The sequence below is a fragment of the Mycteria americana genome, chromosome 4 (assembly GCF_035582795.1).
Source record: "Mycteria americana isolate JAX WOST 10 ecotype Jacksonville Zoo and Gardens chromosome 4, USCA_MyAme_1.0, whole genome shotgun sequence".
Taxonomy (NCBI): domain Eukaryota; kingdom Metazoa; phylum Chordata; class Aves; order Ciconiiformes; family Ciconiidae; genus Mycteria; species Mycteria americana.
Window position 1 is genome coordinate 29,983,685 of NC_134368.1, and position 18,696 is coordinate 30,002,380.

The 18,696-nt window shown below is 40.2% G+C and overlaps 1 protein-coding gene across 6 annotated transcripts in view; it reads left to right on the forward strand.

Moving 5' to 3' along the window:
- The first annotated feature begins 944 nt into the window (after positions 1 to 944).
- The window catches only part of ATP10D (ATPase phospholipid transporting 10D (putative)), a 52,201-nt gene continuing 34,449 nt past the window's right edge, over positions 945 to 18,696 (forward strand). For 5 of the 6 annotated variants that reach the window (XM_075500021.1, XM_075500023.1, XM_075500024.1 and 2 more), the window contains exons 1-3: positions 945 to 989; positions 11,975 to 12,277; positions 13,056 to 13,250. In XM_075500021.1, the coding sequence (XP_075356136.1) occupies positions 12,015 to 12,277; positions 13,056 to 13,250 (458 nt within the window). In that variant the 5' untranslated portion in view covers positions 945 to 989; positions 11,975 to 12,014. Of the gene's footprint in view, positions 990 to 6,962; positions 7,035 to 11,974; positions 12,278 to 13,055; positions 13,251 to 18,696 lie in introns of those variants that run through there. The other variant, XM_075500022.1, reaches the window with a different exon arrangement.

Below are 18,696 nucleotides of genomic sequence, written 5' to 3' on the forward strand. Positions count from 1 at the left end.
AAAAGGGCTATTGATGAAACAATTCACTGAGGTTCCAGATAGCAGTGATTTGTTTAAGATAATTCGGGCAGTTTCTCAATAGCCAGAGGCTTACTTCCTAGAAAACAAGAGAGAGTGTTTGCTAACCTTGATTAGCCCAGTGGCTAGAAAACCTGATGTTTAGACAGGCCGAGCTGCCTTCAGTGCCAGACTGTCCTGGCAAAACATCAAGAACATCAATTTCCCTGACAAGCTGTCAAGGACGTCAGGTTCTGTCACAGCCACATTCCTGCCATGGCCTCCATCTGCTGAAGCCTCAAGGAAAAAAAAAAAAAAGCCTTTAAACGATAACTAACCTTTGGATGGGCAAGCGCTGTGGTCGATGGAGATTGTAAAGCAGCTCTGTTCGTTTTTCACTTTGAAAACTCAGCTCATGAGCATAGCAGGAGAAAAACGGGTGCACAGCTGCTGCCGCCTGGGCACGACGGCCCTTTGCCGGCCCACAGTCCGCCTTGCTGCCTTGGGGCTGGGTTTGCCCCTGGCTGGGGGAAAGGGCTTGCTTGGCAGTACCTAACCTCGCCTCCCGAAGCGGCAACCAAAGGCCTGGCCCCTACGGCAAGGACCAAAGCTTCTTCACGCGGGGCCGTGGGGTGTGCGGCGGGGCCGCTTTTGGAAGGCTCTCCCGCCGCAGCCCGGCCCGGCGGGTCCTGCCTCAGTCGCTCCTCGAGCGAGATAAGACCAGAGCGGGAAAGAGGCGAGAAGAAAAGGGCGGCAAAAGGCCGGTAAGGGCAGAGTGACGAGTAGAGGGCGGCGAAGGGCGCCGGGGGAAGAAGCAGAGCCGGGTCGGGCCGGGCCGGGGCGGCAGAGGGGCGCGGCGCAGCCGCGGGGGGCCGGGCAGCACGGCGGGGCGGGGCGGCCGCGGAAACGGGGTGAGAGCGGCGTGCGCGGGGGGGGTGGGGTGGCTTGGAGCGAGTCGCGGCCATTACGCTGGGATGTGCGCGGTACCACCGGTAAGCCCGCCGGGCCGGGCGCGGGGTCAGGCAGGCATGCTGCCTGCCTGCGGGGCCGGGTGCGTGGCTGGTGGGGCGGGGGACACCGGTGCCGGGCTCCTGGGCCGAGACCTGACGGGAGGAAAACGTGGAAGCAGCGGTCGTGGGAGGAACCCGCACTAATTCACGAGGAGACTGTGGCGGAGCCACCCGCGTCGCCGTACGGCCGTGGGGACAAACGAGCCGGCAAGGGAAGCGGGGCTGCCTGCGGCCGCCGGCCTTCGGGCCTCGCAGCCGGCCTGGGCTCCGCGGGCAGCCGCCGGCAGCCAGGTGCCCCCCGCCGCCTGGGATGGGGCGAGGCGAGGCTGCCTCTCTGACGGGGGCCGCCGCTCTCCAGCCCCTGCGCGGGGTGCCTCCGTCCTGCCGGCGCCTGGGAACTTTTCCCGGGCAGGCGCCGCCCCTCAGCGTGAGGGGAAGGTGAAGCGGTCGGTTCTCGGTGTGAAAAGGCAAGGTCGTCACAACCGACCTGTCCGTTTTCACCTCCCAGTGGGACTCGGATGTGGAGGGAGGTGCCCTCTTCCTAACCGCGGGTGACATTTTGAAGGCGTGAGGGGTCTGGTCCGGGCAAGTGCTGCGGAGGCCGAACCGCGCAGAACCCGGCGGCGGCTTCACGCCGCGTCGGCGGCTGAAGCTCAGTGGTACCGCGGCCGTCGTGGGCAATGGAAAAGGGCGGTTTGTGCTATTATGTTTTTAAACATCCTCTGGGCCACGAGGCTACCTCTGCGTACGGTAAATCTCATCGACTGAGCTGCTCTGGAAGCAGACCGGAAAGAAAAGGGAATTGAGACCTTGACTCCAGAAACAAAAGCTTTTGTTTTAATAGTTCTTGGCGGTGATTGAGGGAAAGGGTGTAAGCTTTTACGTACTTTACAGATTTATGGCAAGGAAGTAGACTTAGGTCCATTTAAATCACAGTCTGAAGCTTCAGGAAAGTACAGAGGGATATAGTGCGCACGGTCAGTTACAGGATTAGGCCACAACAATAATTACCAGGCTCAGTGATGAAAAAATGTTCACAAGGGTGGGAAAGAAATATCAAAGTTCCTAAAAGGAAGTTATAGTTCTGTCAGAAGTACAGCTACTGAAGAAAAATGTACTTTCAATATCAAAATGACTATTCTTTTCATACTAAAATAATACTTAATAGGGTATTCACGTCTCACCAATTACCGTAGTATTGACAAACCTCTTATTTAAAAACATAGAATCGTTTAGGTTGGAAAAGACCTTTAAGATCAAGTCCAACCGTTAACCTAGCACTGCCAAGTCCACCACTAAACCATGTCCCTAAGCACCACATCTACATATTTATCTTCATATCATCACCATGAGATAACAGAAACATCATTATCCCTATTGCAGCAGAGAGGCACTAAATGGTTTCCCCAAGATCAGAGTGCAATTTAATTCTCTTAACTCCTTTGTATGCCCTAGAAGCTTGTCCAAAGCCATCATTTTAGCCTGAATCTTTACAATTAGTCTGTGGGTAGTTACTGTTTACAAGAGCAAAAGCTAGGACTGACAGACAAGGATCACATTCTTTTGTTAGTTGCCACTGCTGTGGATGATCTGGATTTCAAAGGCAATAGCCACAGCTGATATATATTTCTAATGAAAACTAGACTAAAACCAGGACTCACTGCCCTACATAAGTACTCAAGGCACTCTAATCTGACACTCCTGTGCCACCTCCCTCTGCCAACATGAGTACTTTCACAGCTGTAAGCTGGACTGGGAAATCCAATAATGTTATTGTCTTTGAGTTAATAAAAGGTCTTGCAGGTCAGTGAGTTGAACCAGGTTCAGTAAGTATCAGATCAATTATGAAGGAGGGGACAAAGCCAGGAGCAGGAGGTAGGAGAAGCAAGAGCAACTCCTTTCAGTGTTAGCTCTTAAATCAGTTCAGCTACTCACAGCACTGCTTCTTTAGTGTCTTAAATAGTTTTGAGGTTACTAGGGTCAGAATTTGAGCATTCTTGACCCCCTGCATTTTTTTATAGGCTCCTATATCTTTAGGCTTCATTTGTAATAATAAAACTTTTAAAGATATGCATTTGTAGTTGAGCCCTGAATTGCTGCAGGACACTTCTCTCTTTCAGGCCTGAAATATCCTCTGAAGAGGCATGTTTTGTAGTGTTGCAGAAAAGTGATTAAAGTGGATTCACAGGTTATTCCTGTCAAAATATCCCCAAGCAGTAGACAGGTTTTATTGCTCCATGACAAATATCTGATTGTATTCCTGAGGTTATAGAAGAGTCAGTTTTGTCAAAAATTCACTGTGTTGGAAAATTATGTTCACTGCTGTCTTGAATTCTGTTGAACAGTGTTGTGGCTGATGACCACCTGTATCACACCTAACTTGGTTTCTGTAGTGACTTTTAAAAGCCCCGTCTTGTCCATATAAAGCCAGAAACCATCAGTATATACTGATACGCTGTTTAAAATGGATATAAATACTGGCATAATTTCTGCTGTCACATTAATACAATTAAAATACATTTATGTGTTCCAAGTACAGGGACAATGCACAATTCCTGTCTTGGACAGCTAACAGTTGAAATCAGTGTCATGAAATATTAAGTGAAGTATGCAAGATTTGAGCCTAATTTTAGACCCGAATATAATAAACAGTACTGGAAGAGAAGTAAAACATTAATGGCTGTGGAGATGAGTAAGAAAGGCAAGGACAGAAGCAGCAATACTAAATAGAAGTGCCACAAAGGATTTCATGATGCTGAAACGAAAACTAGACGCCTTCGTAGTTTGAGTCTGACCCTCAGAACTGCCTCTCCAAAGGGATCTCCAACTGAAAATCTTGAAGTGCCAAGGAAAAAATGTGATGCACAGCTTATGTTCTAAAACAGCACTGTCATTTGCAGCTGGACTACATGTGAGGAAGATGCTTTACTGGTAGAAAGTAGGAGCTGTGCTTACGCACAGCATATTGTTGCTGAACCTACAACACAAATACAGCACAGCAGCATACACAAAATACATACACAAATCAGCACAACAGCATTGACAATTAAGGTGCTGTCAGCTGTAGCATTATCATCCCTTTGAAATATGCAGGTATCTTACATCTGTTGTAGCTGTTGTTTCAGCTTCTTAAAAATCAGAAGGCTGTATGTAAATTGTTCATATTTAAGATACACTTTTGGTAGGTATGATTGCAGTATGCTTACAGTAGTTGTAATCTGTTTGGCTAAAAACCAGTGAAGCTGCACTGCTACAGGCCTTGACATGAGCTGTCTAAGTCTGCACAGTACTTGAAGACCTTCATGGGAGTCTCTACTTTTGTGGCTTAGCTGCTGTTAGTTATCTAGATATTAAATAGCTCAGGTCATGCCCACATGTGTAGCATTGACATTTCTGGCTTCCAGTATTGGCAGAGAAGTCTATTTAAAACCAGAAGGTCTTTAAGATAAAATCAAACCTAGTATATTCGTTTAAAGTGAGCTGTGGAGGATTTTTTGGATTTAGAGTTGTGCTCTTTTTGTAACCATATGTATAACCTCCTTTCCCAGATCCTTTGAAGAACCCTAGAGCAGTAAACCTGAAGGCCCCTCTGGATGCCTTGGGAGTTTCTGGAACTCTTGAAGAGCTGATAATGTCTTAAAAAAACAGAAGAACATGACTAGTCAGAGACCTAACCTAGGATTTTGGGAACTCAAGTACAGTTTCTTGCTGTAACAGGTACTTCCAGTATAAATTTCAATGAGTAACCTAGACCTTGTCTACACAACACAGTTTTGGCCCTTTAAAGAAATCAGCAAAGTTAAAAACCAGCAATACTGCAATATGGATCCATTTCCTTTAAAACTGTTTACTGTAACTTAGGCAGTGTACACTGACTACAAAAAAATCACATCCTTTTGCATCATATATGAGCACCAGTATAAATTTTTTAACATGGCCCACACCTTAGTCTTACTGTGAAATTAATGTGAATTTCATGCATATCAGAGCATCTGCAGTGATTAAATGCTGCATGACCATAAGCTAAAGATATACTTGTGAGAAAAGATGGTCATAAAATAGTAAGACTTAAACTGGAAGGTTTTGTTTCACAATTTTGAGAGACCAATGTGGCACATAAGAACAGTGCATAAAGCAGAACTTTTCTGATGAATAGAGGATGGAAAAAGTTTGCAAAAATCATAGTTCTCCAGCAGTCTTCAGTTTTATTTTGAAACTGATTACCTGTAGCAGAAATACATGATTTATCTGAGTTTTAAATCTAAAATTTGGTATTATATGGTTCAGTTGTGTCTGTAGGTACAAGATCCGATTGGCATCTTAAATAACTTTACCCAAGGTGGAGGAGATTTTCTGCTTTTATGTACTGCTCCCACACTGTAGCACATTAATCAGCACTACTGCATGTATGGTTTACTAACTATCAAATTACCTTGTGATTGACCTTGTGTCAGGGCCTTGGTACTTCCTGGGTTTTAATGCATCCTGCTGATTGTTTTTTAGTTGTGAAGAGCTGCCGATGGCTGGCTTAATGTACTCACAACCAAGAAATTTTCTTTCCAGGATAAGGCATTTCAAGGCTTGCAGGTTTTCATTGTTACCCAGGCTAAATCAGACTTTGTAGGCAGGAGTGCATGGCAAAATATTGCCATAGCATTTCACTTTTTATAGTAACATCTGCCTTCCACTCTTAATCCAAGAGTTCTTAGCATCCCCTTTATGAATATAACTCAAAATACATGGTTGCAAATAACCACATATTTTTCTTCAAATTGAAGTTTTGATTCCTGCAAGTTTTTGGCTGTTTGTCCCATAAATCGGCAGCACAAGTCTCTTATCCAGATCTATTTAGCATATTAGGATGTCTCTGCAGATTTCATATTGGCTTGCAAAGTTACAAACTTGTGAAATTGCATGTTACAGAGAAAGTAGAAAACCTTAGGAGAAAGGAAGTACTTGTTCTTCAGAGGGTAAATTAATCTTTCGGCCACGGCTCCCTTAAGCTTCTCCATTGTCTAATAGCTTCTGAGTTGTCAAAGATGATTAGGAGGCAATTTTAACATTTAGCCTGTATAGTTCTGACAGTGTACTCCAGTTGTAATGTAGCGACACAAGTGCTAATGTGCCTGTGCAGTAACACTTGTTAAGAGGTTTAAATGGGACTTTGCGTGCATCAGGAATGATCTGCTCTTCCATAGCTTTGTGTAGTGTGACCTCCATTGGGGTTAGTATTTTTTATCTTCCCTGGTCACCCCAGAACCTCAGACCTGCAGAACATCCTGAAATATTCAGGTAGGGAGCTAAGAGAAGTGGTGTTGCTAGAGAGATGCATTGTCTGAATTGCTTCCCTTTTAGGTGCTGTAGACATTTTTTGAGTAAGGTAATGCAGTTTTATTGATTGCACTTATGTTTGCCAAGAATTGATTGATTACTTTCTACTGGAAACAGACCCAGAGGACACAGAAGGCGTCCTGCACATTATGTCCGAAGACTGTGCCTAAGCAGCAACAGGATAGAAATAAGCACCATACACGTGCATGTGCCAGAGGTCTGAGGAACATTCTTGTGAAATATGTCATTTACCAAGTGTATTTAATAAAGAATTTTCTGAAAGAAGAATGAGGACTAACTATGTGGAGATCACAGCAAAAGAGAGGGATGTTGTCAGAAGGGAGGAAGTGGTCAAGAGAAGCCAGGGTAAATGGTAGGGCACTTCACATGACATGCGAGCAAACAACCACAACGTAATAGTAAGGTACAGTTTCAGAGCAGTATAAACATTGGCTAAATTATCTACACATTTATTTTGCAGACAATCTCTAGAAAGAATCTGGGATGGGAGAGGTCAGTGAATGCCAAGTGATTTGCCAAAGGCTACCCAATAATAAAACTGGAACTAAGGATTTTTTTAGTCTCAGCTCCATCTCCCTGCAGGAAGGCTAGGAGCGAAGGCTTGCAAGCAGATATGAAGGTGATACTCCATGGAACTGGAAGCTGAAAGACTTTACAAGAGACAATGAAAGGCAAGTGATGGGAAAAGAAAGCAACTTTTGGACATGAAATGTACATATAAGAAAATTATTATACTGGGCTTTATAATGAAAGGCCCTTCTTTCAGGGTACAGAGCATTTAAAAATAAGGGTTTTCACAGCATTACCAGTAGCAGACTGTTATTAAAGGCTTTTTTTATTGTGATACAGGATGGTCAGACATGGATAGTGTATAGTGCTTATCTGTCCTGTGGTAAAAATAACACTGCTGTGCCTTGCTTTTACAAAGATTTGACAACCAGCTATTGCACGTTAACTTTATCTAGTCCTTCAAGTTTTCCATTAGAATATCTCAAAGTGTTTTATAAGAAGAGGAGTCAGAGTACATGAGGCAAGTGAGGTAGAGAGAAAGCAAATAGTATGTCCAGTGTCAGAGAGTTCCCTTCCACATTTCATCATGATCATGTGACATTAGTGACCTTGCTACAAAAACTTGGCTTTTTGCATGTAAGACATGTCTGGATTAGCTCTATGTCAGCTGTTGCTATTTAGCAAGATCAAGTAGTGTTCACTAGAGTGTACAGTGTGAAAATGAAAACAGAGTCTAGCTTGTGTGACACTGTCCTCAAACTTAGAATATGATCGTTTAGGCTTCCTATTTTCAAATGCATGAACATTATTCTTGGCTTTTTTAAACAGAAACTTATTTTTTAAAATAAACCTTTAAAAATACTGCTTCAGACTTAAGTTCTGTCTCTCACATCTGTCTAAAAGTAACTCATCTTGTGGGCCTTTCGCCAGTGTTCAAAGGAGCATCTGCTGGTTTGTATTACTGCTTCAAATTCACGTTAGGCTAGAGAACTCAAGAATTTACTATGAAAAATGACATGACAAGAGGGTCAAATAATGTTTTAAGGAGAAGGGATTTCTTAGAAAAATTGTTTAAAACAGCTTTTATTTGATCTTTGGCGACTTCGTCCTTTACAATATCTAACATGAAGTTGATGAATCTCCTTTTGAACTCCTAGCTAACCAAAGAAAAGGTGCTCATTACTTTATGATCCCAATTTAATGAGGAAAAAGAAGAAAAATATTCAAAAGAGAAAAAAAAAGCAAAAGAGATTTCTGAAGTTTGAAACCTCATAAATCCTATTTTACAATGTAAATGCAAATGACTTTAAAAAACCCGAATCATTTGCAAATAGTAGCTCAGTCAAATCCCAGGTGAGTCAGAGGGCGTTGTGGCAGAGTATGAGATCCAGATACATTTTTCCCAAGATGCTGGTTAATTGTCTGATTCACCTTTTTGACCATAGGAGATTACTTGTTGCCTCTCATACAGTGTTTCCAATATGGTATGGTGGTGGTGTTTTGTGTTAGTTATTTTCTTGTCCATACAATCTTCAGAGTTTTCTTAAATGCTGTTTACAATAAAATGCTGCGGATACTGGCAGAAATATGCAGTGCACACAACTGAATCTGAAGCTTCCTGTTCCTTTTTAAGCTCTGCTTCTCTGAAGGAGGATGAGGAAGGGTGGGGCAGAGGTTTTGGAGCTGTGTCAGGAGTCAGGGATGCATATGCAGTGAGGGGTGACTGCTCTTCAGCAACACTGCATATGCAGTTTAAACCTTTGGCTCCACATCCATTGGTGATGAATTCTGTCTTAACATGCTGTCACGTTAAAATGTGCAGTACTCCCCTCCCCGTTTTTTTTAACAGTGGTCACCAGGTATCAAATAGTACAAAAAGTAATAAAGTATGAAAACAAAAGAGTTAGAATTTAGGAGGTTTTGAAATTTGTAAGGTTTTCTCTTTTGTTTTTCCCAGTTCTCAACTCTCTCTTCTCATCTTTATTTGCATGTTACTGATAATGTAACTCTTAAGATTTTAAAGGTGGTTTAGCTGTATAGGTTATTTTGCCTAGATAATTTTCACTGAGTGAACAGGATCTGCCATTTAAAGCCTTTGCATTCCCATTAGCCCTGGGAGTTTACTTTGAGAAAGAGTTTCTTTACTTTTGCTGCTGCTTCTGGTCACAGAAGTCACCAATATCAGATGTTTGTTTGGTCTTATGAAAACAAACATGATTCTCTCTACAAATCTAACCTGTTGTCAAATACCTGGTTCATATGGCATCTTGAAAAATTTTGTGGTATTTGCTTATTGTTAAGTTTTCTGCAAAGATATTGTACATTGTAACAGTATGTAGAGATATGTCAGATTACTGCTTTTGGGCAAAGAATTATCATTTCCAGCAAAAGTATGGTTAATTGACACACCTGTATGATTCACAGTAAAGATGGAAGCTTGAAAGAGGCTGATAAACTTAATAGGACAAAGAAGAAATCATGTTAAAACTCTCCCTGATAATCCAGCAAATTAAAGCAAACTTTTCTTTTAAGAGGCCTCTCATTGCATAAGATCTGTTTGTGAAATTGCTGATTTGTCACAGTAGAGACAGTTAAAGAGGAGTGTTGTTTCCTCAAAATGGCCAAGCCTTAAGGGCGCCATCCAAAACCTAGAAGTGTTTTTTAAAGAACTGAGCTGCCAGAATTTGTGATTGCAAAAGAAGAAAGTACCATTTTTTCAGCCAGTCAGCTTTTTAAACTGTTTAATTTTCAGTACTTTGTTCTTTGTTTCAGTCCTGACTCATGTAGATGGGTTGTGTTCATTTGGTTTTTAAGAACCCTATGTGCATTGAAGAGCTCTGTATAGCAAAGTATAGACTCCACTAGCAGCAGGTTCTGCAGTCCCTAAATATTTTTGAAGACCTGGCTTCCTTCCAAGCTTTAGAATTGTTCTCAGACTTGGTGCAAATGAATTGAAGCATCTCTTTCACATGTGTACAGATCAATATTCACATCTGACTATATGGTAGCCATACCTTAAAAGTAGTTTGCTGCTGTGAAGTAGCTGCTTCTAGATACTGGAATTTCCATCTCCAGAGGAAAGACTACCCCTGACTAAAATGGGATAGTAGCCTCTACGCAGAGGGCAGTAGGATTAGAGGGAGCAAGGACGCAAAGATGCCACGTTCTGTGAAAATAAGAGGATGCCATATTTTTTTTTAAATCTTCACAATCTCCTTCTTGTTTCCCTGAGAAGTCCCAGACATAGTTGCCTTCCTGTGCAGCAGTTGCTTTCCTTTGGTAATCTGATGGTTACTGGGACCACGAGGTTTAGCACTGAGAAAACAGGCAAGTCTCTTTTTCTCAGAGTGGTCTCTTATATTGCCTGGGGAAGCACTACAGAAGGGCCTTGGGAGAACAGTAGTTCACGTGGGAACTGCCAGGGGATGCTGAGAGGAGATGCTGTATAAAGGTTTGTTTTTCTCTTGTTGTTCCTGTTCTCCCTTCACATGCAGATCAGGGTTTCTAAAGAGAAATATGAGTTTCATGTATGTGGTAACAGTCTTCCAAGACAGATTGTAACAGTCAATAAATAGCCTCATCTAATGATGATAGGACAAAAATGTACCATCTTAATTTGATGAGAGGAGGAGACCAGTTAGAGATTAGGGGAGAGCTTTCTAGCCAAAGGGTACTGATGTGGTGGACCAGGCTTTTAGGAAGTTTGCAGAATCTTCTTTTTAAGAACAGTATGTGTTGATGTAGATATTAATATTACCTGATTGCTAGAGGACCTGCTGAGGACACTGTGCCCATGTTTCAAGATTTCTGCAATTGTAATAGAAGAAAGGAAAAATCAAGGAAGATATGTAAGAGAAGATAGGATGGTGTCAAATCAATAGTTTGGAAAATTACTTTTCACAGCAACATTTTTGAGGAATCTGAGCAGCACAGAGTGGCATTTGTCAATGGCAGAAAAAGAGAGACCACATGAATAGAAGTCCGAGTTGTTTGAAGCCAAACTCGGGATTAGTTTGATGACTGCATAGGGTAGTCTGTAGTAAAGAGATTTAATTTAGAAAGACCCAGCAAGTTTTAGAGGCAGCTGTTGTGTGGGGATTTAGGAAGAGGATTTAGTCAAAAATTTTGCTATAATGTATGCAGGTAGTAAGATACCAGATGCAAAGAAAGTAATCTGCAGTGAGAAGTAGCTGTACTGATGATTTGGAGCTCATGCAAGTTATAGTTTTAAACAAATACAAGATTAGCTGTTCTATGGAAGAAGTAGTACGAGAAATACAGCAACTATTAATTGTAAAAACTCGTCGTAAACTGTAAAAAACCTCAACATAAAAACCAGAAGTTTTGAGCTTCTATTAAAGCATGGTTTGTGTGTGTAAAAGTCCTTTTCTGATTGCATCGGGTGGTTTGATAAAAGTTAGTATCACCTATACCTATGTACTTCATCTTTCTTTAGGAAAACAAATTCCTGGGTAGATTGCTAGAGCTTAGCTAAGGTGAATAAAGGAGAAGCACTGGCATGAAGTTTATTCATCCTCCATCAGGTGGTAAAAATTCTCAAATCTGTTTCTAATTCAGTAGGAAGAGGTTTTTTGTTCATGATAGCTACTTAGTGCCCTTCATTGGCAGTTCCTCACTTCGGGTCTAAGGCTGCTCAGATGCCCATTGCTATATTGTTGACTCCTGAGTTTAATAAAGGTTGTTAACCATCAGCAAGGACTGCAGTGGCTGAGATAAGGATTCCTTTCAAAATGCTGTTCTCTGCAGAATTAGCAGCTTGTCTGCTTTTTCACCATACTACAGCATGAGAAACTGGTGGGCGGGTGGGCTGCTTACATGAGGTGCTATTACAAAAATATTGTGTATTTTAAACAGAGTAATCAAACTCTGGGATCCTGAAAGGGTGGATGAAATTCACATAAATTCAACCTTTGAAGCAGAGGTTCCTGACCTCACATAACCTATTAACTGTCTGGGTTTTTTAAAATCAAAATATGGAAATTACTTTTATTCCTAGGCTTATTCAAAACTGTGACTGTGACTTTTTAGTTGAAAAGCCTTTACAGAATTATTACTTAACTTGCTGTATTTTAACATGTTTCTAGATAGAGGACGCGTCTTGGATTATAAAGCATTTCAGGCACAATGGCAGATCCCATCCGCTGGGCCCGATACCGTTGGCAGCGACTGATATCTACAGAGGGTGGAGAAGGTAGCAGCAATTCAAGTAACAAGTGCTATCAATCATCAAAAACTATTGGCAAACATAGGATAGTGATACCCTGTTTGGGACATTTTAAGGAAGAGTATGAAAAAGTATCAAAACTGTACATGAACAACAAAATACGGACTACTAAGTATACTTTATTGACTTTTTTACCACGGAATTTATTTGAACAATTTCACAGGTAATGAACTCCTTTTGATTGTGGTAATTCTTCTGAAATTGAATCCTTTTATTTAAATGTGTCTATTACTATATAGACGGGTATTCAAAAATTATTCTTCCTCCTGACCTGCCTATCGCTTCTGAAAAGATCTGTGTTATTTGGCCAAAGTCTCTTGAGTATCATCAGTATTGGGCTAATCCTTTTCTCCATAGTTTATGTAATTTCCACTCGTTCTGTTAGTCGGATTATTGAAATATTCCTTACTCTTGGAGCACTGCCATACAGCAATCTGCAGCAGGATTTTCAGATCATTTCCTGCAAATGTATTTCTCCCCTCATGTCTTTCTCTGTTGCCAGTTTTTTTCATCCTCTTTCTGCTTGCAGGACTGCTGGTTTGTAAGGTTATGCAAGGAAGGTTGTAGGATGGCTCCCTTTTAAAAACATGTCATCTCCCCCAGGAGATGATAAAATTAAATTTAAAAGACCTGGAAATTTCAGAGAGTGCAAGTTCACCAAAGCCTCACTAGAAGACATATGCCTGGAGGACAGGTTTGAAAATACATGAAAATTCTTGGTTTCTGCATCTTCTGATCATGCATATTAAACAACTGTGCAGCTAAGTAATCTATTGACTGGAGAGTGAAAACAGAGTTCTGGATACTTAGTTGTTAAATTGCAGTTGAGGGGAAGAAAAGATAAATTACTGCTAACTTAAGTGTCTATATAGCATGAAGTGGGGGAATAAGGATGACTGCCTGCTAGCACAGCTAACTCCTATGCTTTCTCTTTGTTTCAGAGTTGCCAATTTGTATTTCCTATTTCTAGTTGTCCTAAATTGGGTTCCTCTGGTGGAAGCCTTCCAAAAAGAAATTACAATGCTACCTCTCATAGCGGTTCTGACAATTATTGCAGTGAAAGATGGTCTGGAAGATTACTCAAAGTATAAAATGGATAAACAGATAAACAACTTACTAACCAAAGTGTATAGCAGGTAAGAGACAACAGTCTTTCTGGTTTATTGTTATTATTTGATTATGAGTATATGTGAAAAAGTTATTGAAAAATCTTTTGGTTTACTTTCTGGATACTCATAGAATCATAAAATAATTTAAATTGGAAGGGGTCTCTGGAGATCATCTAGTCCAACCCCTTGCTCAAAGCAGGTCTAATTAGATCAGGTTGCTCAGGGACTAGCCTAGTTCAGTCTTGATCACCAGTTTTGCTAAATGGATATCAAATTAGTGTAAAATTTGCTGAAAAAATTATTTGATTGAGGCAAGAGTGTTCATGCATGAGTTTGTATTGTATTAACCAAGGTAGTTTGACTAGTTAAGCATTGTTGTACATAGCATTTGTTTTGAAAGGTGTATTTTTAATTCCTCTAAAATCGCTGTAAGCATCATGGAAGTTCAAGGGTTGCTAATTTATCACTATATTGGTAAAGCTCATTAATGGTATTGGGATCTACTAATAATGTAGTAACATTTCCCCAAACAGAATGAGATCACTTTCTGTTTGAGTGCATCACGTAGTTTGGTACAAGTGTTAGCATCTGTTCCACAGTGCAGGACTGCAGTATTACAGACTGTAGGTGCAGGTCAGTAGTGGAGCATGCTAGTGGTGAGAGGTTTGCTGACAGGCAGTTATTATGCGTGGATAATAAAAAGACAGGAACGCAAACTGATCATATTCTAAATTAACTGGCAAAAAACTTCTTTTAGTGCACGTCAGTGCTGCCCACATCATTGTTTTTCTTTTATACCTGTCATAAAAGGATATTCTGAGGTTCATTCAAAGCCTGTAAAATACAAAGATAAAGGAAGTATAGTGGACCCTTTTTCTCTCTTGCATGCTCTGTGGTCATGCAGGGAAACAAGTATTTTGAAAAACGTCACTTTTCATGTGCTGTAGTAGCCATCACAAATAGCCCCTGTAGGAGAGGACTGATTGGCAGTTAGGTACTTTAATGAAAAGAGGGAGCTTTAAACATGGTTTGGCACTCCAGCAAGTACTGTATGTTATGCTCGGACCTTACTGAATGTGTTAAAGACACACCTTTTCCTAGTGAAGGCAATACACTGAAAATAAACTTTTCTAAAATCTTAATGTGCTAGGTGGTTATGCCAAACCCTAAACTCGGTACTGTAGACATGACCTTAATCAGCCCATGCAGCAGGTTTGCAATCTGGTACTACATAACCATTAAATATATTGTGATATTACTCAGAAGATGCAATCTCCAGCTTTTTGGCATTTGCCATACTCTATTGGTATTTTAAGAGCTAGCTCATAACCATAGAAGAAGTCTGGACTATCATTTTGTATCATCAAAGGAAAAACAAACAGCTTTTTTTTTCTGCAAACACGAATATATATAGCTGCTTTCGCAGAAACATTGTATTCAACCTATAAAAATTTGAGCTTGAAACAAATGAGTAATTGGGCTATTAGGGAAGATAGACATTTTCTTTCTTTTTCATGTCTGCAGAGAAGCCTTAAGGGAGAAGCTGGATTATTTCTGCTATAAATTGTCATGTACCCCAAAAGAATTAGTTGCCAGAAAGCTGAAGCATTCCGTATCCATATTTCTGAAAACTCTGTGTTACTTGCAATCTCATACTAATGTCAGTGAACCAGAATTAATTTCTGATCTTTTCTGGCTTGAGTCCTTCCCCATCACCAAAAATGTGTAATAATCAGTGGCCATATTAGTCATCTGTAAAAATTCCATCTTGTGCCTATAAGTATTTAGTTTCTGTAACTTTTTTTTCTCCTTAGTTTCTTTATCATTAATTATTTTATATAGTATAATCTGGTTTTAAAAATAAGCTTGGAGGCATGGTTCAGAAGAATTAAATCTTATTGGTACAAAAATGATTGTTCACTATGTGTGAGCTGATTTATCTTAAACTTCCATTAATCTCACATTAGGATTCAGAATTTCTTAACTTTTTCAACAAGAATCCCTTAGAAATTGTAATGACTCTTCTAGTGCATGCATTTTATCCACAATAGTCATATCAATTGTAAACATGATGAAGAACTAGCTAATGTTGAATACAGTTTCCAGTTATTTTCTTACTGTGCATTTGTTAATCTGGAGGAGTTGTATACATTGTACATGCTGTCTGTATAATTTTACTCGCACATTAGATACTGATACCTGCATGGCTACTGAGACAAGTGCCCCAGTATAATGGCTCGTCTTGGTATCTCAACATAACTAAGCAATAGTTGTCATGCTTGAAAGCTGGTAGGCCACCTGTTTGTATCTTAAGATAATTTGCATGAAGCATTTTCAGGAAGACCAGTGATCCTCGCTTCTTGAACTCATGAACTTGAACTTCTTGAACTTGCTTTTATACAAAGTTAAGTGTTTGTAATAGAAACTAGTTTCACTGTGCTCTGTTGTCCATGACAAAATGCGTCAGTCTCAGTGCCTTGATAAGTCTCTCCAATCAACTAGATGATAGTTTTTGTGCTTTTTTTGAACAATCTGATTTCTGCCCTCCCTCCCGCCTCCCTTTGCTTTTGCTTGTAGCAAATGTCTGACGTCCATAGTTTCAGCATTTTCAAACTGCTACTTTTTGGACTTCTGGAATTTATCCATTTGATATATCAGAATTATTGTATTTGGCCTTAAATACATAGAGCCTGAAGCTGATTTTTCCAGGAAAGCTTATTTCTGTCTTGAAAATGTGATAAGATAATGTTGCTTTAAATGTTGGGGGTTTTTTTCTGTCTCATCTTTCCCTTGTGGAGTAATAAAACATATCAGTAAACAATAAAATATGCTCATATGCACTTTAATTTAGTTTGTAATTGTTGCCATGATGTTAAATACTTAGTTATAAAGTCCTTGTGCCTTTTGAGCAAGTTATTTTAAAGTGGTAGGATCTTGTTTAAATAGCCATGAATCACAAAGTATAAGGCACTTCTGTTTGACCATCTGTTAAAATCATGTAGTTCGTGTCATTTCAGTAGAATTGTGGTGAGGTGATTATGATGGAAAAATCCATTTATTCCCCCACTGACCTACTACTAAAGACTGTTAAACTTTTTTGTCTGACTTTGTGCTGAACTGGATAAAGTATACGTGCATGATCCATCTGCTGCATCAGCAGCAGGATGGATAACTTTGCTGGCTGATATGTTTCTCTTCTCTCTCAAATATATTTCTGTTTCATTCCAAGCCTTGCATGTAGATGTGTTATAATTACTGTTCTGTAGAAATGCATATTTATGCAAATCATTGTATATATTTGAAATCCAGATATAATTTCATATCCAGTTTTTCTTTACGGAATTGAGATCTGGAAAGAATAATCCTTTCTACAAGATTCTTCCTTACCTTAGCTTTCCTTTCCTGGAGTCCTTTCCAGACTCCAACCTGGCAAAAAGAAAGTGAGACTTGTCCAGGTGCATCAAGTAAAAAGAAGCATCATATACTTTCAGTCCCATGTTTATTAAATAGGTAGTGATTTAAAAGAGAAATATTTGCCATCTCCTGAGGGCTACTCTCAACACTGGCAGCCCAGAAAAATAGTTTTGTGTAGTTTTTGGTGAAATACATGGTAGTTAGAAAAAATATAGGGATGCAAGAGTACCAGCGTTTTTCTCCTTTTTTTAATCTCTAGGAAATAATTACTTTGAGGATAAATTAAAGGGTTGCTTTGTCACAATATCTTTAATTTCCAGATATTTCTGTGGTTTTGCAAATTCCAATTCACTTTGAAAAATTCCTGTAGAAGTCAGTGGCAGAAATTGGCAACTTTTCACCTGATATTTTTATCTTACTACATTAGTGATGCTATTGCTTTCTTTGTTTATGAGCTTATTTTGTCTTGCTTACCTTTCTGTTTCCATCCTTTCTCTAACCCTTCTAAATACAAGCTGGCTGTGGAAGTAATTTTCTCCCACCACCCTCCTGGGTTCTCAAATCCTTTCCATCCTGTTTGGAGGTTGAGGTAAAAGGGTGCTGTTTTGGAGTGACCAGGGCATTCTGCTCCAGTTGGTGTTGTACCCTAATTGGACTCACTTGGCCTTCATAGTGGGGTAACTGGGCCTACACAAAAAGTTATGCTGATGTAGTTTTCAATACCTGAGGGGTGATTCTAAACACACAAAAATATCGCTAGTTTTCAGCTCGCTCAGTCTTCTGAATAAATTTACTTTGTCAGCACCTTTGCAGCTATCAAAGCTTAAGTCATACCTTTCGTAACTGAGTCACATCCTGTTTCAGCAAATCTTCCTTCCCTTTTCCTGTTTACCTCTATTATTATGTTGGGTTTTGTTAATTTACTTTAGAAATTTTTCCTTCAACTCCTTTTTTTTTTTTTCCTTTATTTTCAAGGAAATATACTGGTATGAAAATTTAATCCTTGCAGTGTTTTTTTTAATCCATCCATCTTGTGATAGACATGGCTGTAGCTTTAATTAAGTTTTACATGCTTTCCCTTGTGCCAGTTTTCCATCTGTGTAGAAAACTATTGATGAGCATCTTAAGGAGAAAAAAGATATGCCTTATATTGCTTTAATTTTATGTCAGCTTTTGTTGCTTCCTGGTTTTGCTTTGTTTGCACTTTGAAAGCAATATAACCCCCTTCACCTTATCTTCACTGGAGAAATTGTCATCAGTACACTGATTAATTGTGTGGGCTCTATGCCTTCTGTTTGTAGACAAGCATTTTCAAAAGGGTACTGTCAAATAACGCAGGTCTGAAAGGTATCGGTGCAAAGCTTGATACAGGGATTATTTTTCTGATATTTTCTTTGTCATTAGAAGTGTCTGTTTCTATTTCAGTATTTATCAGAAGCATTTTACGTAGCTAGCACTTCAATTAAAGCTAGTAGATAAGTGCCAGTCTACACACAATGGCCATGTTGTGAAGCTTGTTAGCTTATGTCTGCACTGTAGAAGCTAGGTGCGCTTCCCAGCTCCCTGGTGTGAGCGTGCTTCTCAGACAGTTTAGAATGAGATCCAGGGAAGGAAGCACAATGTGGAAGACAGTCCTATCACAGCCTGGACTATACCCCGATCTGGATGATTGAGAAATGAAGACTGCGGAAAGTACATGCTCCTCTCTTTAAATGTAGCTCTAGGGTTAGTCTGTGGAAGGCAGAAAAGCCAGGCAGTCACTGAGGGCAGTAATAGTTCGTGCAAGAACATACTTCATCCAAACCTGTGCAGCGTTTGTAACAGCAACTGTAGGTGTGTTTCATCACACATACTGCAGTAGCCTACTACTGAGTGCCACTGGCTAGCTCATCAAGCACTCCTTGTTGCTTATTACCTTCCATCCTATTCACCACTCTAAACCTGATTGTGTTTGCAATAAACTGCCATGACTATATAAAAAGAAGATTCTTCATCTCAGCTGAGGACAGAACAGCAGCTATAAACGGAAAGTTGAAAACAGTTCAAACTTATGTACATT